Genomic DNA, 26,832 nt, shown 5'->3' with positions numbered 1-26,832 from the left:
CAGGCAAAAGAAATCCCAGGAAGAAAAAATATGAAGGCCTGTTTTTCAAAACTTTTCAAAAGGAAGAAATGCGGGAGGGGGTTTTCAGAGAGGAAGTGCTTTCAATCACAACATAAAATAGGTAGATAGATAGATAGATAGATAGATAGATAGATAGATAGATAGATAAGAGATGCTAACTAATAGTGATCAGGCCACAGTCAGACCTCAATCTCAGGGCAGTTAGTTATAAACCGTGATCAGTTGAAAAGTAAAACCTCGTGCACACAAAGGCACGATTTAATTTCGCTCTTGTAATGGTTCTAAATGAAGACCCCATCACCAAGCAGTTTAGCAGTAGTACTCCCCCCACCCCCACCCCCGGGCGTTGATCAGCTCTTTCAATGTGAGAACCTGGCAGCTCAAACCCAGTCAATGGAGCGCCTACAACAAAAGTTCTGAAAAGCTGAATGAATTGGGCTGTAATTACTACCCCCCCAGCTTATCTCTTATTCATTCAATTTATATTATTGTGGAGGAATCTTATTCTCAAAATCATTTGATTACCATTTTACCTAGGGTCATGGAAGACTGTGACACGGCAGAAATTCACCCCCCTTACAGTGTTCAGGCCAACAGGAGAAGGGGGTGACTCCTTGCACCCCAATTTACTCTGCCATTACTAGAACTCAGAACACTCAGCCTGGTGCCTTCCATTTCAAACCTTTGCTTTTATTGCCAAACAAGAATATGTACCCTATCTAAGCTCAGAGCCTGATAGGGACTATGAAATCCTGTGACTTTGCTATTTAGACAAGGCAGAGGTTACATAAAACACCATCCAGTCCCCCCCATCACAAACTCTAAAAGATCTTCCCAGACATGGTGATGAAATTAACATAAACTATTATGTTGTTCTTCCTTTCAAACCAAAAGTAGTCCCTGAAATAGGAAAAAAAAAAAAAGTAATTCTTTCCTTTGGTCCAGGAAAACGTTTCATGAAAAAAGTCATCTTTGGAGTGCCAGGTTCTCACACACCCTTTCCATCTGAGATGCTACTGAGGGATAGTCTCGGGAGATTTTCCTATTGCAAGAACGTGCCGCTTTCCAGAAATAAGTACAGCTATTACATCCAAATCTACTAGCAGTCTAAATAATTAATTGAAGCATTGCTCTTTGACCTTGAAAAGTCCAGTAGGGACACATTTATAGTAATAATACCTCCGAATGAGCCCTTGTCAAATATTCATTTAGTGGTTAATGTGAGCCATTTCCCCCTGGGATGGTCTGTGATACCAGCTTTCCGGCATTGGCAGAGGAACCTTGTTAATCTACTCCCGCTCAGCAAAATATTTTAACACTCTTTAAGATATGGAGGGGGTGGGTGTGAGAGAAAGAAAATGTAGCAAGAATAGATTATATGCTCATCCTGTTGCACATTTCTAGTCTGTGTATAAAGTCAAAGCAACATTTAAATTTACCCTCTTGACTAGAAATTAAGTCTCTTTGACCAGAATAATATCCCAAGGAATGAAGTGAACACCCAGTAATGGAAGCAAGCCATCCCTGAGCAGAATCAAGACTTTATCCCTCATCTTAAAAATGAAATTAGTCTTCCTTTAATCCCAGTACTCGGGACGCAGAGCCCAGGTGGATCTCTGGGAGTTCGAGGCCAGCCTGGTCTATAGAGCGAGATCCAGGACAGGCACCAAAACTACACAGAGAAACCCTGTCTCGAAAAAAATCAAGAAAGAAAAAAGAAAAAAAAAAGAAAGAAAGAAATTAGTCTTAAAAATTATTTGTTCATAAATGTTAAGCAGAGTATGAAATGATACATCTTGGGAATTGTTTTACTCAATTAAAAGGCTAATGCAAAAGGAAAGATGTCCTTTTCTTCAACTGCAGTTTATCAAACACTGCTGTGTTTGCAAACAAAATGCTTTGGTCTATACTTTTAAACTATTTGGTTTGGAGATATGGGGCTTCTTCTTTTGTAGAGTGATAATCATTTAAATGATTTCAACCCTCAAAAGTGCTCTTCTGTTTTGCCAAATATTTAAACCTGAGCATCTCCCCACAATGTTTGGTTTGAGTCAGATTCACTGAGCTTTTTTCCTGTTCCTTTAAATTGGGAGGTTGAGTCGGGTCAATTATTGTAAACTTTATATATATTTGAAAATAAATTTATCTTAGGGATATATATATATATATCCCTAAGATAAATTTATTTTCAAATATATACGTTCCATACTGTCCATTGGCTCGAATTCCGGGAATATCCTCCCCTCTCCCCCAGCACGATCGTTTGGTTCTTTATTCAAAGTTTCTTTCATTCCTATGTGTGAGCAAGAACTGTCGAACGTGCTCATTACCACGTGAATAATCCTATATGCATCACAATGGCTGGCCAGGCCAGGGGAAATTCTTTTAGAGTCTCTGCATTAATTAGAGGGGGAAAATGCCTAGCTTGGATTGGGAACTGAATAAATGTCTCTTCCCAGTACAACATAACCGTAAAAACGAAAATAAAGAAGTAAACAGCCCACTGAACACCTGAAATGAAGCGATCGAGAAGAAACATAAACACAGAAAACTAGACCTTCAGAGTCCTCCACAACATCAGCAGCTCCTCAAGAAAGAAATGACTTTCTTGCAAAAGAGGCCACATAGGCCGAGAGGCGAGAGAACCGGCTATGGCCGGTACCCGGCTGCAGGGCAGAAAGCGCCGCAGGATCCTAACTTCTGCAGAGGTGCAGCGAGCTGACGCTCTAGAAACAAGCAATGCTGAACTCCTAAGGACGCCCGATTCCTGGTTCTTGGTGCCTTTGGATAGAAGATGAGCGGAAACAGGGGGCGGGGGGGAAGCCCGCCAGCGGCCTTGGATGCGCCAGAACCTGCTGGTTAGCTTATAAAGACCACGGCGGTTCCCCCAACTTTTCCGCTCAGGCCGAGGACATCGCCAGTCTCTCTTTACTTTTCCTGGGGCGAAAGAAAACAGCAAATCCAATCTCGTTTCCCCACCCTCTCTCCTCCCCTTCTCTCTACTACTGTAGTAAAACAGTTAACAGATCAAAAGCACAATCATGTCCAAATGTGATCAGAGCGCACAAAGCGAAATATCTACCTCGCAGTCGAGTTTTCTTCTGTAATATGTCTGTTGCCTGGCTTCTCTTTTGCGTGTAACCAGCTGCAGAGATTATCCGATTTGGGACTACAGGCTTGGACCCGCGCTGCCAAATTAAGAAGTGGAATCCGGGGTGGGGTGGGGGGGAGAAAGGGGGGAAATAAAATAAAAAGTCCATGATAAGTAAGGGAATTTTGTAAGCCGGTCTTCGCTTTTCCCTCGCCCCAAAGAGGAAAATGTAGAGGAGAAAGTTTATGAAGTCAGGAAACAAAGACAGAAAACCACTGGTTTCCTCACACAATAGCAAGGCTAGTCACCCAAGCACCTTCCCGGCAGAACACTCGGCCTGTCTACTTTGTAATTATTCCGATACAAGAAGCACCATTTTCCCCTATAAACCACATTTCAAAGGGCCATTGTGTTGTAAAGAAAATGAAAACAAACCCAGCCAACCTGGCTCTGATTTGGCTCAATACCCCCATCTGCTAAGCTACATGAAAATTTCAGAATCGACTCCTTCTGGCAACAAGTGGTACAAGCTAGCTTAAGCCCACATCGCACTTATTCACGCTGCTTAGGAAAGGAGGGGGTGGACTTACAATATATGCCTCTAGTTTCTATTTTAGAAATGACAGCGCATTTCAGTTTCCCGTTATTAATCATCCAGCCATCTTTTTCTTCTGCAGTTAATGCTAACAGACATTGCTGGTAACATCAAGCCTGGCAGCTCACTCAACATGGTATTCTAATTCCCCAAGAAGTTATGTCTAAGCACTGCTAGCTAAAGAAATGAAAGACTCAGGCATAATTCCAGTGTCCATATTTCAAAAATTTATTTATCTCAAACTGTGCATAATGGAGTAAAAACTTAAGTTGAAAATGTAGCTGTTATAAGGATGGTATTAGTTCAAATATATACATGGATTTTCGGCAGCCTGATTCCAATAACAGAGCCGAATCTTTTAAAATACAACTACGGAAAATAAAAGGGGAAGAACCTTAAAATATCACAATAAATTTACAGAAATATTACAAACCATAAGAAAATATTCCAAACACAGTAATTCCATATTTTTTTTATCTGAACAAAATGGAAAGGTGGGATTGAACAAAAGCTTTTATAAATTACCAACGATATCAACCTGCATGGACATTTTTTTTTTGCCTTTAACAGTAAGTTAAAAATTTAGTACAATCTAGAACGTTTGCCCTTTTAAACAAGACCAAGAAAATGGTCTTGCCAGTACTTGCTCAAGTCTTCCTTTTGTACAATTTTAAAACTAAAATGTTCAAATCCGAATAAATTTCTTCCTTGTTTGTAACGGTCCTAAATTTAAGCTGCAGAATCAAAACCCAGCAAGAACCCTTTCCTCGAAAAATATTGGCAAATTCTCAGCTTATAAACAATGGACATTTGATTGCCATGTTTATCTCGATAAATACTGTACAAAAGTTGCTTGCAAATATTAAAACTTTTTTTTGTCGCTCGGAGTCTAGCTCTAAATATTACTGGTAAAGACTTTTGCAAACTCCCTGCGAAGCGCCTAACGTACCACTAGAACTTTAAAAAAAAAGTTTTGCGTAGTTTCTTTCTCCAGATCTATACATGGTCCGATTCCCCCACCCTCCCCGCCGCCCTCAGGTTTTCTCTGTACAAAAATAGTCCCCCAAAAAGAAGTCCCAAGATCTCTCATAAAAGTTTTCTAGTCGGCATCACGGTTTTTGCGTTAATTTGGATGGGATTGGTGGTCTTTTCCGCAGCTGTCATTTTGCTGCGGGTAATGAGATTTTTTTTTTTCCTTTTGAGCATATCAGATTTTTCTTACTCTCTTTTGCACCCCTCCCAATTCCCTTGTTTCTCTTTGAAAAGCTCTCCCCTTCTCCAGTTCGCGGTCCGGCCCTCACATGTGCGACAGGGGCAGTGTGCCGTTAATGGCCGTGCCGGGCACCGGGCCGCTCTGGTAGTGCTGGGCCATGTGCAGTCTACTGGGAGCAGCGGGCTCCGGCACCTCGGCGCCGGGGAGGTACATGCTGATCATGTCCCGGAGGTCCCCGGCCTGGCAGGGCGCCCTGGAGTGGGAGGAAGAGGTAACCACGGGGGGGCTGGAGCTGGCCTCGGACTTGACCACCGAGCCCATGGAACCCAGCGCCATGCCGGGGGTGCCCTGCTGCGAGTAGGACATGCTGTAGGTGGGCGAGCCGTTCATGTAGGTCTGCGAGCTGGTCATGGAGTTGTACTGCAGGGCGCTGACGTCGTAGCGGTGCATGGGCTGCATCTGCGCCGCGCCGTGCGCGTTGAGGCCCGGGTGCTGCGGGTAGCCCAGCTGCTCCTGCATCATGCTATAGCTGCCGTTGCTCCAGCCGTTCATGTGCGCGTAGCTGTCCATGCGCTGGTTCACACCCGCGCCCAGGCCGGCGCCCACCCCGACCCCGCTCGCCATGCTGTTCCCGCCCGGGGCCAGCAGCCCTCCGGGAAGCGTGTACTTATCCTTCTTCATGAGCGTCTTGGTTTTCCGCCGCGGCCGGTATTTATAATCCGGGTGCTCCTTCATGTGCAGAGCGCGCAGCCGCTTGGCCTCGTCGATGAACGGCCGCTTCTCGGTCTCCGACAAAAGTTTCCACTCGGCGCCCAGGCGCTTGCTGATCTCCGAGTTGTGCATCTTCGGGTTCTCCTGGGCCATCTTACGCCGCTGCCCCCGGGACCACACCATGAAAGCGTTCATGGGCCTCTTGACGCGGTCTGGGCTGTTCTTCTGGTTGCCTCCGGTCGCTGCCGCCGTGGCGTTGCCTCCGCCGCCGCCGCCCCCCGAAGCTTGCTGCGGGCCCGGCGGCTTCAGCTCCGTCTCCATCATGTTATACATGCGGGCGCTGGGCGCGGGCGCGGCCCGCCGGCGGCCGCCGACCCTCGGCCCGGCCGGGACTGCGGGGGCCGCGCGCGGGGGCCGGGCTGCAGGGGCCGCGGGCGGGGGCGTCGGCGTGCACGGCCCTGCGCGGAGATCGGGCGGAGAATAGTTGGGGGGAAGCGGAGCTCGAGACGGGCGAAGTGCAATTGGGATGAAAAAACAGGCGCTCTCCTCCTCGGGCCGCCGCGATTGTTGTGATTAGTTTTTGGAAAGGCTTAAGCCTCGGGCTCCAAACTTCTCTCCTTTCTTTCTCTCTCCTCTTCTTTCTCCCAGCCCTAGTCTTAAAGAGGCAGCAAAGTACTTTTCCCTTTTTGCAAACACTCTCTTCTCTGCCTTGACAACTCCTGATACTTTTTTGAACAAGTTAATAGACAACCATCCATGTGATGGGGGCTGTCAGGGAATAAATGGGTTTCCGGCGGCCAATCAGCGAGCGCCGGCTCCTGCGCCGGAGCCCAGCCTCGCCAGAGGGTTTTGCATGAAAGGGGGCGGGGCCTGCCGCGCCGCCGAGCGGAGCCCAGCAGAGCGCTGTGCCCGGAGCCGCGCGGGGGAGGCGGGCCCGCAGGCTGCAGCCGGCCGCGGGGGAACCTTTGTATCCCCCTTCCTCAGCAACAGGTCACGGCGCACGCCTGTTCGAAGGAAGTGGGTAAACAGCACCAAGACGACAGCTCCTCACCCCTTTGCTACGGAATATTGGCTCCCCCTTGGGTACATAAGGGAGGATGGGGCGCGGGGAGCTGGGGCCAGGGTGGGGCAGGGCCCATGGGTGGTTCAGGGCGACGGTCCAACTAGTATTTCAGGAAGCTGGCAGGGCCGGAGGTGGTGTGCCATTGTTCCTCCGCTCATCCGCGGCCCTGCTCTGGGTTCCAGCCCCTCTTCCTACCTTGGTGCCAACACCCACTCATCCCCTCTTCTCACAGTACAGACAAGAAGTTAGACCCAAGCCTCGGGCCTCAGCGCCCTCCTGGCTTCCACGTCATCTGCTCCGTTCCCAAACACGAGTCCTCTGCCCGTGTGGCCCACTGCAGAGCAGAGCTAGGGCCAGGCCTGGTTCACAGCCTTCTCCTAGCCTGACCCAGGTGTGGCTTAAGGAACCGCAGCACGTGTCCTCAACCCTAACTCCCACCTCCACCAGGCTGTCCCATCCAGAGGGTGCAAAGGCAAAGCTTGAACTCTCCTCCCACTCTCTTCCTAACCCCCACCCCCGACACAAGAGGGTTTCAGTGGTGGCAGTTTCAGATGAGAGCCCGGGGACGAAGAATCAACAGAAAGAGGCTCCAGAGCGCAGGCGAGGGGGGAGGGTCACGCAACTTCCTGGCATCCCACCGCGAGGCACGGAGGTGGCCTTTGGGCTGTGCTCACAAACTCCCTCCCACGCAGCGTTCCCAGGAAGGGAGCTGCGCAGCCGGCGTTGCCCCTGCTGACTGGCACGGTGGTAGCCGTGAAGGCCCGGCCGAGTTGGTCTAGGGCAGAAAGAGAGGCACTGGGGCCTGGGAGGCGCGCGGGGTTCAGAGGCCCAGGTGCAAACAGAAGTGCGCACGGACAAGGCCTGCGGAGCCCGGGGAGCCGGGCCCCAGCAACCCAGGCTGCCGGAGGATGGGCTGGGGGCGGGGGTAGGGGCTCAAGAATCTTGCCCGCCCAGGACCCGAGAGGGTAATTTTAGCCGATCTCCCATTGTCGAGACGTAAAGATTTCAATCGGCAGGCGCTCAAAAAGCCCAGAGCCACCGCACCACGTCCGTTACAAATAGGTAGTTTTGTTTCTCTTGTTGTCGCTACACGGAGTCAAACAAAGCCCCGTCTAAGTTTCCTTCCACTCTTGTTGGAACCTTTGTGGCTAAAATGCACTTGGGTACAAAAGGGAAGAGAGAAGGGAAAAAAAAAAAAAGTCCTGATGCCATTTTTTTTTTCTTTTTAAATAAAGAGCTTAAACCATCAGGGTTACTTATTTTTTTTTTTTCTTCTGCAATTCTCTCAGCCCCTCCTCCTCTCAACCACCCCAACTCGGCCTAAAGAAAGCGTTCAGAAGGGTATCTGCCGGCCACGCTCCGCATATTGTCCTTACAAACTGTCCTGTTTATTCTCCGCTTCCCAACACCGCTCTCCCCCACCCCACGTCTCCAATTCCTACCCTCCCGGACTTGGCTGTTATTGTCACACTCAAGTTAAATACGTTCACTTGACACCCAGAAAAGTTGTGGTAAATAATTTTTGCAAACTTGAAATAATTTCTTCTCTAATCCACCCTCTGCCTGCCCCAGGTGCTCCTTAAATTTTGGTTGCTCTAGTTCTTGGGAACCCGGAAAGGACTTATAGAAACGCGTAAATATTTGGGACTCTTCAAATTAAAGCATTGTTTTCAGCTTAATCGGGGTGTACTATTACGCTCAACACGAATCTCTGGAGACTACAGAAAAGGTTGAGCTGGGGAAAGCAGCCACCGACTTTTCAGTACGCCTCGTTTCTGGGATGTGGCTGCTGCGCCCCCTGCTGGTATATTTGCGTTTCCAAGCCTATGCTTTTACCTTTAAAAAGAAGGTGTGTAGAAATAAAGTTAAAAAAAAATGAGGAGGATGGAAGATCAAACTAATTATACATAATCTAAACAAAAGAAAAGTTAACATATCATATAAGCTGTGGGACCAAATCATAAGAATCAAATTTAATTTGCTTAACTTAGAAATGTACATAGAACCGCCAGATGAAGTGGAAGGTTAAACCAGGGGAAAATAGGTATAAATTATGAGATTCAACATATGAATGAATTATGATTGTCCGCGCGCCACGAAGGGCAGGCCGAGCATTCACTTTGTGATTGTGTATGTGTCGGTAGGTGCTTAATAGCATTATCCTGAAAACTTAAAAAAGCTTATGGATAATTAAGTTTGAAGAAAAAAAAATCCCAACGAGTTGATGTGGACAACGGTGGTGCACATTTATTAAGACAAATATTAATAATGGATATAATAAAGGAACATCTTTTGAAAATATTGATAGTTTTCTCTCAAAGGTAGTAGTAAGAAGCAAATAGCACCCCCACCCCCCACCATTGGGATGGTGTACAACTAACTTTCAGATGAACATATTTGCACCTGAACTCTATAATAATGTACTTAAAGAGGGTAAGGGTTCTGGCTAGGTCTTTTGTTAATTGCTTTATTATATGAATAAACTATGGGAGTACATTACAATCGTGTTATCATTTGTAGTATTTATTTACAGCTTTATTTTAATTAAGCTTGCTGTACTTAGACTTATCGAGGTAATAAACTAGCTGTGGCTGGTATTTATGCATAATAATGTGCAATGGAAATAAGATTAAAGAAGATGGTGATAGCAAAAAACATTTTTAGTTTATATTTTTAGAACATATGCATTTAAAAAAATTAGATCACTAGCCACCCGATTTCAACCCGGCACCATCCAGGTCCCCTAAGTCTAATAATAACTGTAACAGCCCTAGCCCATGACAGAGGCAAGCCTCTTTGGGTTTCTAATAGCTGACTACAGTACTAGCAACAATACACTATTGACTAGTAGACAATCAGAAAAAAGACTTGGAACAGGGTGCTTCATCCTCCGAGAATTTAAAATGTTGCCACTGGCATAGTTTATGAAAACTGGAAGTGCTTCATCTAAAGAGAATGTAACACTTCCCTTCCATGGGCAGCAAAAAGCTATACACTTTTAGACCAGCATTAGTAATTAGCATATGCCTGTAGTAATCAGATTTTATTTTGTTCTGCTATTGGCCCTATCCAGAAGCCTTAACAGCTAAGCATAACCCAATTTTATTTAAAAATCTTTTAAGTCAGTTTTTCTCCTAAATGCTCCCTGTTCTCCTCAAGTGTTATATCTGAAGCCAACTGACAATTTTGTGGAGGTGAGGGCTGTAGACTTATTTTTTTCTTCTTAGTGGCAAATAGAGGTTTAAGTTGCAGTAATTAGCGAGAACTAGCCAAGCATCTTACTATTATGATGCTTGTTAAAAACGCTTCGCTCCTGCATCTGCATTTGAGTGGGTTCCCTCCTCTCCTAATCTCCTTATGGAAATGAAGGCAAACGGCAGGGGACCTGCAGAGTCCCGGAGAATGCCCTTGTTAACTGGAATTTCTCAGCATCGCTAATTAGCAGAGTTTGACGACCACCAGTACTGGGGGAAAGCTCTGTTTAACCACTCGCCAACCATTCCGAGGAAGAGCAGACTAATTTTATTTTGTAATTAAAATCTGAAAAGGGCCCTATTTGACAGTTAGGGCTATGAGAGTTTTATCTCCCCGAGAAATAATTACTGCCTTGATAACTCAATTTTCTGAAAAATGTCAACTCTGGGCTCCAAAAGTTTTAATTTCATTACATAAGGAAAAGAGGCAAGAAAAATAGGAGAAAATGTACAGAAAGGCTTTCTAATTCTGGGGCTGGTTAAATATATTAGGAGCCAGCTCGAACTAAATGAAGTTCTCCCCTCCTCTTTCTGTTATATACCACATTTCTCTAAATGTTAACCTTCTAACCATCTCTCGTGGACACGACTGTAGCAGGGATCCTTCTGCAGTGAAGGAAATGACATGGGAGCCTGGATTTTAAGAGGCAAATAACGCCAAAGTGAAGTACAGAAACTGTAAGTTTGTGATTTTAAAAACCAAAGATACAGAGACTATTGCAGCTGAGGCTTAGGGAAAGGCTGAAGAATCTGATGAGGTGAGATTCTGTTTGTCTATCCCCTGATACTGCAGGAAAATAGAGGGTTACAGGGTAAGGACACTGGCACATGCCACTTTATAAAACGCTTCCTTCTGCCCTCTAAGTCACCAAAATGCCCTGTCACTCTACTTGGCAAGTGGGGTACCACTCAGCTTCCGGAAGGACCAGAGCTTTAAGATTTAAGAAACACAGATGGATGAAGATAAAGAAATGCATTTAGAAGATTTATTTTCCAAATAAATAAATAAGTATATAAAATCACATACATTCCAAAAATAACTAACAAGAAATACGCCAGAAAAGTTAGGATACAGAAAGTTGGGGTAAGAATTAGAAAATGAATCCCATCGCTGTGAAACTTTTTCCTCTTCTCTACTCTGAAGTTTCCCTGACTGGAGAGCCTGAAGGGATACCTTACTTTTTATACAGTATGACTTTCACTCATGGCTTGCCCATCCCATAGTCCCATCTACATTTCTTAGATTTCGGAAACGAGAAACATTATCGACAGGGACCATCACCCACCTTTCAAGATGTCACAAAGAACAACCACAAACTTCTACCTCTTTCTAGTTACCATATGGATGCAAGGTAGACTGGTAATTTCAAATTGCTTAATCATATTTTTTCCTTCTTGTTTGTCTCTCTTCGGGACCTTGCCTTTAATTTTCAGAAGTGGTATTACACACAACAAATGGACAAGGGGCTGTCAAAGCCCAGACCCAATTTTACCAAATAATTTCACTCAAGAGCTGCAAGGACCCTTGAACGCCGAGGAATGCAGAGCAGTCTGCACGCTGCCCATTGTAGCCATTCTTTTCCATGGAATTCTCACCGATGGAGTAAATACATTTTAAAAAGGAGTTTGGCAGTTAGAAACTTAATATAGTTTCCTCTTGCTTTGAACTATATTATACCCCCCATCACTTTTTTTTGTCTTCTGGGCTGTATCTAAATAAAACATTATGGCTTACAGTGTTTCATATATTTCTACGTGTTTCAGATATTCCAGGTCAATTATTTTTCTGGGCAAAGTATTCACACCTCACTATTTTCATTTCCATTTTTTTTTTTTGATTTATCAGTCATGAGATTCTGTTCCCACACCGCTGCTGCTGTCCAGAGGAAAATGTAGCTTGCTCATTAAACGATCTAATTACTTTAAAACAGGAATTCCCCTGTTAAAGACAAACTGAGATCATGAAGAGCAGCCACAGTTGGTTTCCAAAAGCACTTCTGATTCTAAAAATCAGGAGAGAGATCGAGATCACCAGAGAGTCCAAATACTTCAGAGAGCCCTTAGTCCCTTTTGCACCCCCAAATCAATGCTCAGAAGCCTATGTGCACACCTGTTTGACAGCCAAACTATTTTGAGCAGTTCATCTTACCAAAGACATAATATGGCCTCCTTTGCCATGACTGTTTCCCTAATTTAAAGAAAAAATTGTCCATTTAAAATTTTCCAGCTTCCATGATTTTGTTTAGTTGTGACATCTATTGGAAAAAGAAAGCCAAGTCTTCCTTGAGGTTTTTCTGACCCATATTCAGTGACAGCAGTGAAAGCCTGTTACATCGTCACTGCTGCAGCAAAGTCCAAGTGGCTGGGACTCTTTGCCTGGATCTTGATCTGCTTTCCTGGGGTGACCTCATATAACTTCCCGCTCTGTGCCACTCACAAGCTTCCTTTCCGGGAGCTCAACCCGATGTAACACAAACACCAACAGAAAGCAACGGTCTCAGGCACCCCCAAGAACAAGCCAAGGGAAGGGGGAGATCTGCTTTGCTGTAAAGGACTGGATGGTGCTCATGGGAAAGGAAGAAAGCAGTCCACCTGTAGCATGACAAGAAGGTAAAGCAAATCTGGGTGGCGAAAGTCACCCACAGTCACCACCAGACCTAAAAGAAGCCTTGGCTGCAGTGTGAAGAAAATCACCCCACAGTCACTACCAGATCTAAAAGAAGCCATGGCTACTTCTGGAAGGTTTGCCCGTGGCTCATGCATGCTAACGTGCTGTGAATCAGTGTGGCCCCATCCGGGGCAGGCGGGCTGGCATCCTTCAGGCCTTCTGTTGATACCAGGGGACGCTTCCAAAAGCTCTTCTAACCTCAAAAGCAATGTCTGAGAAGTTGGCCTTCCCAGAGGCCCACTTCTGCCTGTCCTCAGCATCCTCTTCCAGCCCAGGCTCAGAAAGAGAGCTGGGCTTCCAAACCCATCCCTGTGGAATTCTCAGATCATTGGCCTGATAATCTTTAAAGGCTCCTTCTGAGCTGGGGCTCCGACTTTTATCTCCCCTCCCACCCTTCTTGGCTTTTTGTTGGCGGTCCCCACTCCCTTTTCCTCTAATTCCCCCCCCCCCCCCAATTTGGAGATCACTGACAAGCTACGCTGTAATGAGTCCTTCAGAAACTGTTATGATCTATGGTGACAGTCTCCACACCTAATTCACAGATTATTGACAAGCACCGTGGGCTCAGTGGTGTCAAGTTGTACTTGTGGTATCTACACCCTTCAGCAGCCCACGTAGTTCCTGGGCCCTGGTTCCGGAGCCAGGGCCTGGGAGTTTATTGAGAGATGATCATCTATCTGTAGCCATGCTCCTGTCATCCTGGCCCGGTTCTCTCCCTGGCTCTTTGTCTGGGACTTGGATTCCAGGAACTGAAGGTTTTCCAGCATTTGAAAAACGAACAAGAGTAAACTCAATAAACGCAAGCACATCCTCGAACCTGGCTCTTATTAATGAGCCTTGCCCCCGCCCCATCTCCAAATAGCCTGCCCAACTCCAAACCACAAACCCTGCTTCTCAGCGTTCTAAGCTTGGGAGGTAGGGGGGTGGGAGGGGGGGGGGGAAGAAAGGAAGGAAGGGGTGAGGACTTGGCCTGGACTCAGTGGACCTAAGCTGAGTTGGCCCACCCGGCTGGCTGGCTCACAGGTCTCACTACTTTACAAAGCAGGGCGCCCAGCCAACCCGCCCGGGCTCAAGCCTGGACCCGGCGACTACAGACCCAGAGCGCCTGCCACGCCCCTAAAGGGTACAGTGCGGCTGGGGAGAACCGGCCGGCTGCCAGCACCGGGAGGCTCTGACTTCTCGGGGGACTCAGCCCCTCTTTGGTCGCCTCCCTAGTCTCCAAAGGTGGAGGGGCCGCCTCCCCGCTGGCTGTCCTGGGTGTGGGATTGGAGCAGGGGCTGGGCCACCTGCGGCTGCAGAATCACAATGCCATCGAGCACCGGTGGCGCGCCCAGGCCTGGCTCATCCCCTGACTCAACTGCTTCTTGTTCAACCCGACTGTGCGCTGTCCTCCGACCTTGCAAAGTTGCGGACTTGCGGGCTGCACGCCTGGCCCCGCTGACCTTTGCCTAAGCCTTCTGTCCGCACGCCGGAGAGAAGGCTCTCTCACTGCCAGTTCTTCCACACTCCCCAGTGGAGGTTGTCCACCCCTTTTGCGGTCTGCTTCCGAGGCAGGGTCTGTCTTGGCCTCTCAACTCCACTGCTCCGCGCAGCGAAATGAGCGCAGCGCTGGAACCCGGGGCGCCCAAGAAGTGTTCTGAGTCTCCTCGGTGGGACTGAGATCCCAAGGCTAGTCCCAGGTTGGGGTTTTCCTAACCAGGCCTAGCCTCTTCGTGGAGCAAAGGGTGAAGGTGCCAAGGCAGCGGCTCCTCATTGCCTATCATTTCGACAGACTGCCGGGTAGGGATTTCTCAAAAGCTGGATTTCCCCCCCTCCTCCGAGATCCGATCCCGGGATCGGATGAGAGGCATGCCATCGCGAGGAGCAAGTCCTTTAAAAACAGCCTCGGATCCGCTAATCTGGAGGAGGAATAAACATATCCTCAACAGCAGACTTGCAGAGATACGGCATTAAATGTGCAGAAAGTCATTCTGTTAGGAAAAATCAAGCTAGTTTCCGATAGCAAGTCCTAACCTTACGGTTAAATCGGCAAACATGTCCCCGAAGTAGGAAATGGTCATTTTGTTTATGTAGTACTTGATAGCTTCTTTTTGATTTTTCAATTAAACAAACCAACATTTTCTGCATTGTTGTTAATCTAGAGGCTATGTCCTTTTCGCTTTCTGAATCAATCACAAGGCTACTTTTCTCTCCCTCGCTGACAAAAGTTACAGCTCTTTCTTACACAGACAGGTTTGAAAGTATTTAAAAAAAAAAAAACCAAAAACTGTTTCCAGTATAACTTGGATTCCTGACCAATAAAATTGATCACAGACCAAGCTCCCCTGAAATTCTGCATTGAGATAAAAGTCGAAAAGATGTCGAACACCTGTTTGGTAGACAATAGCTGGGAATTAACCGATTGCCAGGGGGGCAAGTTTGATCAAGACTGGTTCAAGAAGAGGTAAATACTCGACGGAGAGACTGGACTTTTATTACATTCTGGAATGAATAATCAAATATAACGAGTAATTTCTAGAGACCCCCAAGCACTTCACTTGCCAAACCTCGTATCTGAATCGCAGTTGGCGTTTCAGCGAAGCACCCTCCACTCTAGGGTTATTTTGTGAAAAGCGGACAAGCGGCAAAAGCAGTTTTCATTACGTTTCTCTGTAGTACCACCGCATAACCTCTCAAAGACCCCAAACCAGACTAGGATGGGGGGGAACTGGGGAGTAAGGAAGAATGACATTTTTTTTAAAGAGATGAAATTGAAAAGAATATTTCTTTAGTTTTTGTTGAATTATAGTTATCTTTTAAGGGCATAAAAACTTGTTTCCGCACCCATACTTTTTTTTTTTTTTTTGAGAGAGCAATAAAGAGTTTTCTTTAAGCCCAGGGCAAGGGCGGAAGCAGGTTCGGGGAGGGCGCTGTGCATCTCCCACTGCGTCCAATAGGGGGCGCTGGCACCAGACCGCCGAGTCGCTTCTCCACTGAGCTGCTCCTGGCCCCGACCGTGACAGCCGCTGGTGGGGTCGAGCGTAGAGCTTTCGTCTTCGCGGATAAAAAGAGATTAAAGACTAAATTCTTTGTGTGTGTGTGTGTGTGTGTGTGTGTGTGTGTGTGTGTGTGTGTGTGGTGTATACAGAGGGTATCAGTTTTAACCAACTACGAACATGTAGACCTTTGATGTTATAAAGAAACTCCTATGGGTTGAAAAATTATAAGGTTTCTGAGGCAATATGCAGCTAGTGTGTGTGCGGAAATTATTTAATTAAAAATATATATTTCCATACGTTCACACGATCCTTTAGAAGTACTTTAAAAGCTGACGTTTATCCTTTTGGCTGGCCTGTTAACCCTGCTCAGAGTTTCAAATACTTTCAGCTGTGGTCGAAGGCCCTTCTGTTTATTCGAAGGGGAAAAAGAGAGACCCAAATATTTAAACCCCCTACCCCATCCCAAACAGTTACTGAACTTCTTCCTTCTCCTACTTTCTGTAAACAGGGGCAGTTAGGTGACAGACACATTTTACCCTGTCGGTTCCTCAAAGCCGAGCATAGATGACAAAAAACAATTCTAATAGCAAGAACCCGGTGTTGGACCACATAACCATCATAGTACAAGGAGAAATCTAAATAAAATTGTAACCCACCCACCCCCACCCCAACTTAAAAAAAAACCCCACTACCCTTCACCTGTATTTAAATAGCGTGTCTTTAATTACAGCGGCGGGGGTTGCCTGAGGCTGGAATGAAATTAGCAGTCATTACGGTCCTTTAACTCCGTGGTGCTTTGATCAGCCCTAGATTAGTTTTGCAGGCCTAACAAAGGCTCGACAGCAAGCGGTGGGCTGTAAATAAGACCGCGCGACCTGCCCTCCACACCTTCTCTCTTGTCAATCATAGCTCTATCATTCAGCCCAAGATTAACCTTTATCTACCAAAATTTTAAATAAAAAAAGAAGAAAAATAAAGAGGAGGAGGAGGAGGAGAAAGAAGGAAAAGGAGAAGGAGGCGTAAGTACAGGCCCCTGACCGCCGCACGCCTGGGTGGCAGAGGTCCTCAGGAGCCTCCTTGAACTGCGATGATGGGCGGGTGTCAGGATGCAGGATCCGCACACTGGCCTTCCCAGCCACACTTCTCGGGCAGAGAAGCAGGCCCTCCCCGGTACTGCGCATCCCTACAGGGCCTCCCTGCACCAACCCAACCCATCCATCCATCCTCTCCTCGGCTTGGAGGGAAGACGCGTGTCTAAATCACGTGCACTAAGTTTCTGGGCTGAAAAGCACCTATCTCTTCTACTACGCGCAGAGAAAAACAAATCAAAACAAAAACAAAACAAACAACAAAAAAAAACGCCGCCGCAGCGGCAGCGACAAAACCCTTCCCCGAGCGTGGGATGGAGACGGCAACGTTGCTCGGTTGTCATTAGAGGGCGCCAGAGAGCAGCCCACCGCCCTAGCCGGCTTTCCTCAGCCCTCCCAGCTCCCAGCCGCGTCCGCCTGTCATTCCTTCTCAGGTAGTATTTCTTGATGATCCTGCCCCCTTGCGTTTCTATCTCCCTCTATTCCAGTTGCATAAAGAATGAAGGTTCGCCATGTCCCCTGCCTGGCTTTTTTTTTTTTTAAATGCAAGCTCCCTCTCACCCCAATTACCGCCCCCACCCCCCAGTCCGGACGGCGATTGAAGCGAGCCCTTCAGGAACTGTACCTTTCATCGCAAGTCACAGCGGTCTGCTCAAGGCTCTTTGTAGGAGAGCAATACTAGAGTTTAACAATTTTAAGATGGAAGCCCGAAATTTTTCATTATTGGATTTATCTATCGGGACTCGCGGATCTGCTTCTTAGTTTTTACTTAAAAAGAAACACTCACACCCCTTTCAAGCCACCTTGATTGCGTTCAGACCTAAAACTAACTGCTCAGAGGAGAATAAAATGTCATCTCAATCCTGCATTTGTTAAAGAGATCTTAATTAGCATTTAATTCCCAAACTTAACATCTTCAGACTTAAATCGGCCTGTGTTAAATGACTACCACACAGGATGGTTAGCCAGATTTCTTAAAGGTCACAAAAAAAAGAAAGAAAGAAAAAAGAAAGAGAAAAAAGGCAGAATGAGAGAGAGGGGAAGAAAGTGAGTGAGTGAGTGTGTGTTGGGGGGTGGGGAGAGGGAGCTAGCCTTGAATGTCAAAGTTGGGTTGCAAGCTACTTACGCGTCCATGCCAGAACAGGGTGTTGTCTTGTAGCAGTTTGATTGGCAGGTAAAAAAGCACTGAACGTGAGGCTCCCGGAGCCTCTTGTCAGCCCAAGCCGGATCACTCCTCACCGGACGGAATGAGTTGAAGGAGCTCGCACTTTCCCCCTCTTCCTCCGTCCAAGGCACGGAGAATCCATTTCGGCTTTTCTTCCACCAGGTCTTCCATCAGCCTGCTCCTGCCTCACCCGCACCGCCTCACACCAGCCTCCAAGACCTAGCCTAGCTTTGCCTCTGCAATCCCCTGCAACAAGAAAAATCGTTTATGGCTTAAAACCCCAAATGGCTGATTTTTTAAAAGAGAGAGAGAGGGAGAGGGAGAGAGAGAGGAGAGAGAGGGTGAGGGGGAGAGAGAGGGGGAGCGGGAAGAATGCACCCAGAGAACAACAAAAAGTCAGTTATCCTAACACTGCTCTGTCCCCCACCGTACAGAAGAATAAAAAAAAAAAAACAAGCTTTATGTTTTTCAGTGGGTATTCAAAGATAATTTGATGCCATTGTTTCTGCTACAGATGGTTCTTTTAAATACAATAACACGGCTCTTTGTGCAGGCTACTCACAATAAAATCCAAAGCGTTCCCCTGAATAACCATTTTGTTCTCTCTTGTATGGGGCCAACAAAAGATGCCGTGAGGTAATGGGTTCTGTTTATTGAAGCCATAGAATAGGGGTTTGATAAAGATTTTTTTTTTTTTAAAGCAGAAGACCTTGGAAGGTTGGGCTGATCTCTTCATATTTTTGATTAAAATATTTGTCCAATACATTATTCCTTGGTGCAGCTGCAAGCTTCCTCCTCAATTCTTAATCAGCCCAAACATCTGTCTCTTGGAGGCTCTAAAAATCTGCAATTGTATCAGTCATGCAGTAACCTCATCAAACCCCAAGTCTTTAGGCTCACTACAGGCTTGAAGGCAACACAGTTTCAGTTGCATTTGGGTGAAAGGAGGGTTGGGGGCTCGGAGACAGACAAGCCCAGCCCCACTGACTTAAGGAAAGGAGGCTTTCCTCTCCCCAGGCTGGCTGACCATGCTACCAGATGAATCAGACACATGCTTATCGGCAAGGACTTCTTCCCTCCTGAGTTGCTCTTCCCCCTCTGCAAGCATCTGCCATGTGCACAGGAGGGCAGAGGCAAGGCATGTTTTCTTTCTGGCTGGCCTTCCTTTCTTAAAATCCTAGACTGGGAACCTAGGTGTAGCAGAACCTGTTAAAGGTCCATCTCTAGCACTCAAGGCCCCACTCTTAGCTCTGGATGACTTGATGATTCATCCCTAGCTGCTTGTGACTGTGCAGGGTCTGAGGACGGGACTGCTGGCCAACCTCCAGCCTCGGTGCCTCAGCTCAGGGTGACTCTTGCAGCTAGCTTCTCCCTTTCAGTTTTGTTTCCTCCCACTCAGGAAACCCAACCTCTAAACTCAAGGAAGGTCTGAATGAACTCCCACACGGGGACAGGGGGGCGCTGCAGGAAGCGCTTAGTTTTTGGCTGGTCTATCTACCTTTCTAGAGACTGATGCCATTGCTCTTAGGCCTGCAAGAGCCCAGTGGGACTGTTACTACTCCCCTGACTTCTGCTGTCTGCATTATTTGGGGCAGGACAATAGTCTGGGAAACGCTTTTTATCTTAAAAACAAGTTTTTGGTGAATTTTCCAAATGCCCCCCATTATTACTTTTTCTTCCCATACATCTCCAAAACAAAAGATAAATATTCAAATGAATCCTTTAAAAAAAGTCCAATACCATCTTATTTTTTTCCTTTTGGAAGCAATTCTGTTATTGGTTTACAAATAGCCATCAAACACAAGGGATTTGGGGAGGATGGTTACTTAAACACTAGAAACAAACAAAATCTTGGCAGCAAAATCACTTCACGAGTTATTTGTCAATAATTTATATTCTAAATTATTTATTTTGAAATGGGTCTCACAATGCAGCCCTGGCTGGCCTTGTTGCCTCTGCTGGGATTAAAGGGGTACACCACTACACCCTGATTAAATTATTTATTGTATAAATTCTTTTTTTTTTTTCTTTTTACTTTTTCGAGACAGGGTTTCTCTGTGTAGCTTTGCGCCTTTCCTGGAACTCGCTTTGGAGACCAGGCTGGCCTCGAACTCACAGAGATCCGCCTGCCTCTGCCTCCTGAGTGCTGGGATTACAGGCTATTGTATAAATTCTTGAGGTAAACATCCTCGTATAAATATGATAAGAATGAAAATTGAGGCAGTACTTTAAAAGGTTAAACATTTGAGACTGGTTGAAAAACAGTGAGCCCCAAACGGGGTCCTGGCAGCTGAATGGTAAAGCCCTCACCTAGCATGCATGAGGTTTTAGGTTCAATCCCCAATACTACCAACAAGAAAAGACAATGAGGGGACTGGAGAGATGGCTCAGTGGTTAAGAACACTGACTGTTCTTCCAGAGTTCATGAGTTCAATTCCCAGCACCCACATGGCAGCTAACAACAGTCTGTAACTACAAAATCTGACACCCTCACACAGACATGCATACAGGTAGAACACCAATGCACATAAAATAAAAATAAGTAAATTATTTTAAAAAAAAGACAATGAGTGTGCGAGGTGCAAGGGACCTTTATGATTGGCTAAGGGATGTGTGGGTGTTTTCTACTTATGGGAGAGGGTGGAGCACATTACAGTCTGTAGGAACACTTCCAGTAACTGGGAATGAGGGAAGCAAGTGTGAAATGAATGCCCAAGTTGTCATAGCAACTAACTCTGGAAAGACCAGAGTGGACTATTGTACTGCTCTCCCTATGTTTCACTATTTAGACTCACGAGGATGTAGTACCCCGTGTCCTCCCCGTCCTTCTCTTGACACTGAGGAATTTAGAGCTAAGACTCAGGCTCAAGGTGAGACATCTGCATACCTTAGAATCTGTACTGTCCCAGCCCTAAGTTTAAAATTAGTTATCCCCTGTCTCCTGTTAAGTGACCAAGGTGGGGTGTGTGTGTGTGTGTGTGTGTGTGTGTGTGTGTGTGTGTGTGTGTGTAAGTTACCCAAAGTCTCAAAAGTCTTCATTCAACCATAAAGATGACCAACATTGAGCTATGTAGGAAATGTCCTGGCAAGTGACAGCCCAAGGGACAAACTGCCTTTGCAGATGAGGAATCTGGAGCCAGTGAAGAACTACTGAGGAAGGAAGGGAGGAAGGGAGGAAGGGAGGAAGGGAGGAAGGGAGGAAGGGAGGAAGGGAGGAAGGGAGGAAGGGGAGCGCAGAACAGGAAAGAGGAAAAGGTGGATGGGGGGGGGGGGAAGAAGGGAGAGAGGGAGGGAGGGAGGGAGAGAGGGAGAGAGGGGAGGAAGGCAGCCAGAGAGGTTTTCTACAGCAAAGGGACAAAGCTGACTAGTCTTCCACACCCACCACCACCATGTTTGGAGCAAACACAGGCACCAGAAGGATGCTAGAGATTCTGGATGTTCAGACAGGCACTCTGGGACCGAAGCTGGGCTCCGCAAGTCTGTAAGTGCAAGATTTCTTGGGGAGAATGGGTTGGATTTCTTCAGAATGGGAATGAGTAACACTCAACAGGAAACATTCAGGATGAAGAAGGAGGGAGGAGAGGAGGAGAGGAAGGTGGAGAGCCTTGTGGTTGAGGAGTGCTACAGATGGCATCCAGGTTTCAGTCAGCTGTCCTTTGAAGTCCGTAGCTCCAGTCTCCACAAGCAGTTAGCAGACAGTGATGGTGACATGCTGGCTCCTCTCCCTGGACTTGTCACCAGCCTTGGCCCTGCTGGTCACAGCAGGAGGTTAGATGGCTGCACTCTTAAAATGCCAAGGGATTGCCCTATACCGTCCCAGTGTTCACGTGGATCTAAACCCGAACTACGTGGTCACCTGCTACCGCTCACTTGTAGGTGACAGGAGGGAGGCTACTGATGTGTGTCATGTTGTGTCCGCCCCCAAGACAGCTCATAGGGGAAGCAGCACCATAGCAGAACCCAGTGAGCCTTCCCATCTGCCCTTCTCCTGCTATGACCAGCCTTACCCAATTTCTCCAGGTTGGAAAGTGGAGCTTGGGGTGGCCAGGCTGGGTTCCCTTAGAGTTACACCTGGCTCATGGTCCTGTGTGGCTCACTGAGGGCCAGGCCCAGATTTGAGTGGGTGGCCTCTGTTCCAGGGTGCAGAAGCCATTTGCAGGCCATAGCTTTCCAGTGTGTGTGTGTGTGTGTGTGTGTGTGTGTGTGTGTGTGTGTGTGGTGCGTGCACGGGAGGTGGTGTATCTCTGACTCCAGGCTCAAACTCTGAAGTACTTCTTCCTCTAAGCACACAGTGTGGCCGGTTTGGGGCCAGGAGCCCAGGGATTCTCCAGGCAGGGCTGGAGAGCAGTCACCAGGGAGGGAGGATCTTGGATGTAAAGTCTTGCGGGAGAGACTGGGAACCTCCGAGAGGGGAATCTGACTTGGAACAAGGAGTGGGCATCCACTGGGCCTGCAGACCGTCAGGAGGCCCCTGCTCAGCGAGGCCATCCTTCACACCTGTGCACATACTCAGGCACTCTCGGAAGTTCCTGCTGTTGACGGACAACTGGATTCAAGAAAGGTGAGCTTTATAACTAAGTGGAAGGTTCAGCAAAAGCAAGTGCTATTGGGAGACTGCATTGTGGCCTCCTTCATGCTTTCTTTTCATACATGAATCAACATTATGCAAAACTGAAGTGTGAATCTATTTAGTCTTAACAATTTAAACCCGGAGTCAGATATTAGGGTGAAAGCTGAAAGATCAGAGCAGCAGAGCAGCAGCCATAGAGCTGTCTTACCTCTAGGAATCCTCAGGCCGAATGGGGGGACCCGTCTCTAAGTATCCTCAGGCCGAATGGGGGGATTCTGTCTGTATTCATCTTATATTCCTGTCTCCACCTCCCTAGTGCTGGGATTAAAGGCGTGCACTACCACCACCCGGCTCTGTTTCTCTTTTAGACTAGCTCAAACTCTTGTAACCCAGGGTGGCCTTGAATGCCTGATATTCCTGCTTCCTCCTCCCAAGTGCTGGAATTAAAGGTGTGTGCCACCACGCCTGGCCTCTATGGTTAACTAGTGGTTAGCTTCACTCTCTGATCTCCAAGCAAGCTTTATTTGTCAGAACACAAACAAAATATTACACAACATGAAACCATATGCTTTATCTGTATATTTGAAATACTTTTAATTTTGTTGGCTGGTGGTGGTGCACGCCTTTAATCCTCAGCAGAAGCAGAGGCAGGTGGATCTCTGTGAGTTTGAGGCCAGCCTGGTCTACAGAGTGAGACCCAGGACGGGCTCCAAAGCTACACAGAGAAACCCTGTTTCGAAAAAACAAAAAAACAAAACAAAAAAAGAAAAGTGTAACTCCAGTTCCCAGGGATCCAACACCCTCTCCTGGCCTCCATGGGTAGCAGGCATGCACATGGTGCACATACATACGTATAGGCAAAACACTCATATACATAAAAAACAAACCAACCAAATCTTACACAAGCAAGAACAGGAACACAAACACAACCTGCTCCTCCTGCCTCAGCCTCCTGCTGACTGGGGCCGCGGATGAGCAGCACCACGCCTGACCGCATTATGTCCTCTTGAAGCTACCAGTGCATAGTTTGACCCGCTACACTTGAGCTTTCTGAGCCAAAGTGCACGTAATTCCAACCCACAAACACAGTCACGGCCACACGGCCACACGCAGTTTCCATGTAGAGAAGTTTGGAAAGGCACCCCAATGGTAGCTCTGACTTTCCATTCCTCTGTTTCATAGGCATAAGAGTCGGCAGCTAGCTTGGGTAACTAGCTTACTGGTATTTTGTCATTGTTGTTGAGACAGCATCTCAAACGGTCGAGGCTAGCCTTGAACTTACTATGAAGTTGAGGATGACCTTAAAGTCATCCTCCTGCCTCCATCTCCCAAGGACTGGAATTACAGCTATGCAATGCCACACCCAAGATATCCAAGGCTAAGGATTGAACTCAGAGCTTTGTGCTTGTAAGGCAAGCATTCTACCAAGAAAGTCCCCTCCTCAGCTTCATGTGTGAATGGTAAATACATTCATAGAAGGTATTGCTGTGGCAGATTGACAAAAAAAAAAAAAAAAAAAAAAGGAGGGTGTTCTTTGGGGATTTGTCTAGAAAGGAATTAATGATCCAAAAGAACATTTCAGGGAGAATTTCTATTGCTTTCTTCCAACAGTGCCTCCTAATATTCCCTTCCTCTTTGAAGAATGAACAGCATTCTATTTACTTGAGGGTGAATGAGAAAGGAACTAACCTTGAATTTGGACAGCAGATACCGTCTCTACCTCTCTTGGTAGCATGTGAACTTGGGTTTACCCTATTCTGCTGTATTTTATAATGTAAGAGATCGGTGAAAGGCCTGTGGCATCTGAGCTGGGAAACACACTTGACTTTCTCACCTGGATCTGGAACAATGTCTGGACTTTAGAATTCAATAGACTGAGGCCCAACGGACTCAAGCAAGTGCCATTGCGTGCTGACTGTTGTGAGCAGGGGGGGAAACTGGCACTTTCCTGGAAGACAGAATTTCCCTTTCCCCACCCCCACCCCTGACTCTTCTGTTGTATTTGGGTCGGGCTGCTGTGGAATTCACTGTGTAGCCAGTTTGGCCTCAACTTCTTAATTCTGCTGCTTCAGCCTCTGGAATGCTGTGGTTAGAGCTGAGGCAGTCTCTTCATTTGGCACCTCCTTGGGATCTTTGATATATACATCTGTATCTTCCATCACACCAAAGTTGGGCCTAGGGTTTATATTTCTTTTATTTTATTTTTGAGACAGTATATTCCATCTTGGCCTCAAACTCTTTATATAGCTGAAGATGGCTTTGAACTTCTGATGGTCCTGACTCTGTCTTTCTAGTGCTGGGGTACAGGCTTAAGCCACCACACTGAGTTTATGCAGTGCTGGGATTCAGGCTTAGGGCTTTCTCACATACCATCACACCCCAGGCTTTCGCTAGGCTACACTGATCCAGGTCACAGTTCCATGACTTTAGGTTAGACAGGTCTGAGAATGTTTCAGCCTTAAAGCTCCAGCCTGAGAACCCAAAGGGCTGGGAGGGAAATACAGTAATAACAGGCCATATGATTGCTAATTCACCTCATTAATGACTGTAAAGTGGAGAACATTTATATTTGTATTGTCTCAGAAAGGCAACAGAATACTTCGCTTTCCATGAACTTACACCCCCCAATCCCCATGGGTGATTCCTTATATCAAAACTGTCCTTCAATGTTGGTAGCCCTTATTTTAAAACAGGAAAATATAAAATAAACACTGTTATTTTCATAGGGACTGTGGTGAGGAGTTGAAATTAAACATACGGAGAACAAGGTATAATAGATTTTTTACACTTTGGCTGCCAACATGGCAACGGTGGCCAGCTCCTCTCACCCTCCTCTCACCGGCAGGCTTGTCAGTGGTGTGTTTACTAGCTTATTTGAATTAAAATAAAGCTTTGCTTCTGCTGACTGCACGGCATTATCTATGAGACCGTAATCCTTCGAGCAAATCCTGTATCTTCTAGAACTGGCTCTTTTGTTTGGGATTACTGAGAGCTTAGTTTATCACAAAGAAGAAGGAGGCATCTTTCTCCTCCTCATAATTAAGTGTAGGGACTAACTCAGAAACAAACCCGGAGAGATGCACTATTTAGTTATATTTCTATGCAGAATGGGGAGGGGACGGGCGGGTAAGTGTACTACAGGATTCCAGCCCATTAAAATTAAGAGCAACAGCCAATGAGGCACCGGTGGCCTGCTCACGGGGCAGCGATTCTGTGGGAAAGATCTGAAAGTATGTCTGCACAGAGGAAGTTGCTTCACGTCAGCCTTGAGACGGTGTGCTGTACTTCCTGGGTGTCAATTTATCTCTTCTTCCCTTATGCCAAAAGGCTGCCCAATGAACAGTTGTTCCGAGCAGGGTTGTTAAGTGAGAAATACACAGAGCAAAATACTTTGGTTCATTAGGAAAAATAATACAACTTTTCCTCCCTAGAACTGTCAACACTTTGCCACCAAGATGCAGCCGATTTTTAGCAAAATTCTGGCTTCTTCCTAAGATTCCAGGCAAGCTTCCACATGTACAGATAACCCAAATGTGTGTTCAAAGAAGGATTTTTTTTTTTCGGAATGATATGCACAGACTGCTTAATAATTCGTGTATCCACTGATGTCTGTTTATGTCTATTTATTGAAGGAAAAGGAAAACAGGTTGATTTATCAATGTCACCAACATTAATTGTCACAGACAGCAATTGGGAGGATATTTGAGAAACCCAAACAGACCCTGCTAAAGCCGGCCCTCAGGCAGAGTGACAGTTCAGAACATCTGCTAGCCTTCTGGCTGAGCCTGCACTAGAAGTCATGGGGTGCACAGCTGTAGGCATTTCAGCCTTTCTTCCCCCAACATCTGTCACAGCAGTATAATAATGTAGGTAATTATCAACACCTTACATAAACTGTTTGCTATTTCAGTTTTGAGAAAGAGTAAAATTAGTGTTTCAATCCTTGGCAAAAAATTGAGATAAATGTAATTATTTTTTATCTAAAAAAATGAATAAAGGATCTGATCTTTTTTTTTAAAGCACACATTTTAAATATTTTTGGCAGCTGGTTTGGGTACGTATTATATTAAAGCAAACTTCACACACAATCTTATGTTTGAAAATAAAGACAAAGCAAATGGGAGAAGAAAGAAGCCAATAACTAGGCCACTGAGCAACCAAAGGTGCCATGATTTGTGATAAAAATGTAGCATTTACTAAAACTGCACAATTGTGGCATTGATTGTGTCTTTATAAGAAATTTAAAACATCACTCTAACACAGTCCACAGTGCTGAATTATTAAAAACCGCCTCTGCCCACCCGCCTTTCATTGCTAGAATTCTACAGCATCAGGGCAAACGAACTCAAGTTCATACTGTGCCACCTCAGTCACCAAAAGTCAAGCACCTTATGTATACCCAAGGACCCAAGGAT

General features: G+C 46.4%; 1 protein-coding gene across 15 annotated transcripts in view; it reads right to left on the bottom strand.

Annotated features, from left to right (window-relative positions):
• Sox2 (SRY-box transcription factor 2) overlaps nucleotides 1-26,832 on the bottom strand; it is a 621,552-nt gene that overhangs the window by 40,007 nt on the left and 554,713 nt on the right. For 7 of the 15 annotated variants that reach the window (XR_008216405.1, XR_008216404.1, XR_008216409.1 and 4 more), the window contains one exon: nucleotides 17,809-18,093. The exons of 3 other annotated variants lie outside the window; for them this stretch is intronic. Coding sequence is in view for 1 of the 12 variants with exons in the window: in XM_052730871.1 (XP_052586831.1) it covers nucleotides 5,005-5,964 (960 nt within the window). In the remaining 11 variants the exon portion in view is untranslated. Of the gene's footprint in view, nucleotides 1-3,103; nucleotides 3,210-3,556; nucleotides 6,193-17,808; nucleotides 18,269-26,832 lie in introns of those variants that run through there. 5 more of the 15 variants (XR_008216411.1, XR_008216401.1, XR_008216412.1 and 2 more) reach the window with 5 other exon arrangements.

This window comes from Peromyscus californicus, unplaced genomic scaffold, assembly GCF_007827085.1.
Source record: "Peromyscus californicus insignis strain IS unplaced genomic scaffold, ASM782708v3 Scaffold_9__1_contigs__length_137607984, whole genome shotgun sequence".
NCBI lineage: Eukaryota > Metazoa > Chordata > Mammalia > Rodentia > Cricetidae > Peromyscus > Peromyscus californicus.
Note: the sequence above shows the minus strand (reverse complement) of the source record. Positions and strands in the feature narration are given on the sequence as shown.